The 1951-nt window shown below is 47.1% G+C and overlaps 1 protein-coding gene across 1 annotated transcript; it reads right to left on the minus strand.

Moving 5' to 3' along the window:
* Positions 1-579: 579 nt before the first annotated feature.
* On the minus strand, positions 580-1893 carry TEOVI_000022200 (isocitrate dehydrogenase [NADP], mitochondrial precursor, putative; the record flags this gene model as incomplete). The annotated part of the gene is made up of 1 exon (XM_067221247.1): positions 580-1893. The coding sequence occupies one exon, from the start codon at positions 1891-1893 to the stop codon at positions 580-582; it is 1314 nt and encodes a 437-aa protein (XP_067077348.1).
* Positions 1894-1951: the final 58 nt, after the last annotated feature.

The following is a 1951-nucleotide window of genomic DNA, read 5'->3' on the forward strand; positions in this document are numbered from 1 at the left end:
ATCGTTATGTGAACTCCTCCATCCCTTCCCTTTTTCGTTGAGTTCTGGAATCCGTCCACATAATTCCAGGGCCTCTGTTCCAAACCATACTTCTTGGTTAGATCCAAGACAAAGACAAAACAACGACAAAATATCTGTCTTTTTTTTCTCCCTCCCCTCTTGCGTCGTTGACACGGTTACCATTCCTTCCCTCCATGAATACCTGCCCAGCCCCTGTACCTTCACTTTGCTTCTCAACAGTTCACAGCATCACTTGAACCAATACAAAATATGAGGGATCCCCTCACCCCTTCTCTTCTCCGTCCCTTTCACTGTCTCAGTCTACGCGAGTGTCAGCAGATTAGTCACAACATTTCCCACATATTCGATGTAAATGTGTGCTACATGCATATGCAATAAACAAACAAGTATATATAACACTGATTATGAAAACGTGAACAAACAAACTCACATACAGATATACATACATACACACACACACTTGTACTGCTAACGCTTCCTCACTTCCAAATCATCCATGATATCGTTCCTCAGTGCATATCTGCCGTTACCAAAGCCGTGTACCCCACTTTTAAACCTTCACCCCTTTACTGAACGCGCCAATTCCTCCGCCACGCTATCAATAAACACTTCTGTTGTCTCGTAGTGAGACCGTTGCAGTGCTGCTGCCCCGTGCACGCAAAGCGCAAGGTCCTTCGTCATGTGCCCACCCTCGATGGTTTTGATCGTTGCCCTCTCGAGGGAGGAAGCAAACTCCACCAGTGGCGCATTCCCATCTAATTTCCCACGATGAGCTAATCCACGGGTCCATGCGAATATTGATGCAACAGAATTCGTGCTTGTTTCTTTCCCCTTTTGGTGCTCGCGATAGTGCCTTGTTACTGTCCCATGAGCTGCTTCCGACTCAATTGTTTTACCGTCCGGACATAACAACACCGAAGTCATGAGACCCAATGAACCAAAGCCTTGCGCGACTATGTCACTTTGCACGTCGCCATCGTAGTTCTTACAGGCCCACACGAACCCACCGTTGCCCTTAATCATTTGTGCTACCTGATCGTCAATGAGTCGGTGCACATAAGTTAGATTCAGTCGCTCAAACTGTTCACGATATTTTGTGTCATACATGCGCTGGAACGTTTCAAGAAACAAACCGTCATACTTTTTGAGGATGGTGTTCTTCGTAGAGAGTACGAGGGGGTAGCGCCGCATGATGGCGTATTCGAAACAACTCTCCGCAAACGCTTCAACACTCTCCCGTGTGTTGTACATGGCAAGTCCGACACCCTCACCCTTAAAGTTGAATACCTCCAGCACTTGCGGCGACCCGCCATTAGCTGGTGTATGCACAAGTTCCAGACGACCGGGGGGGAAAAGAGATTCCGTTGCTTTGTACTGATCACCATATGCGTGACGACCAACAATAATCGGTTCACTCCACTGGGGCACCACGCGAGGGACGTTCTTCACAATGATTGGCTCACGAAACACCGTGCCACCAAGAATGTTACGAATTGTCCCGTTAGGACTCTTCCACATCTTCTTCAAGTTAAACTCCTTCACACGAGCCTCATCGGGAGTTATGGTCGCACATTTAATACCCACGTTATGTCGTTGTATGGCCTCCGCTGCCTGTTCAGTAACTTTATCATTACTTGCGTCCCTACTCGTAATACTGAGGTCGTAGTACTCAATAGGAACATCGACATGGGGTAAAATGAGTTTCTCCTTTATAAGTGCCCATATGATCCGTGTCATCTCATCACCATCCATGTCAACAACCGTCCCACTCACCTTAATGCGACCCAAGCTTGGACGTGTTGTAGACACAAAGCGCGGTGTTAATGCACCTGCGTTCACAGAGGAAGCTGCACAGGCTACACGGCGGAACATAGTTTACACTAACCCGTTCTGTGATCACTTTTCTTCTATATGTTTTCCTTTTTTTTTT

This window comes from Trypanosoma equiperdum (assembly GCF_001457755.1).
Source record: "Trypanosoma equiperdum strain OVI genome assembly, contig: ctg_136, whole genome shotgun sequence".
NCBI classification, from domain to species: domain Eukaryota; phylum Euglenozoa; class Kinetoplastea; order Trypanosomatida; family Trypanosomatidae; genus Trypanosoma; species Trypanosoma equiperdum.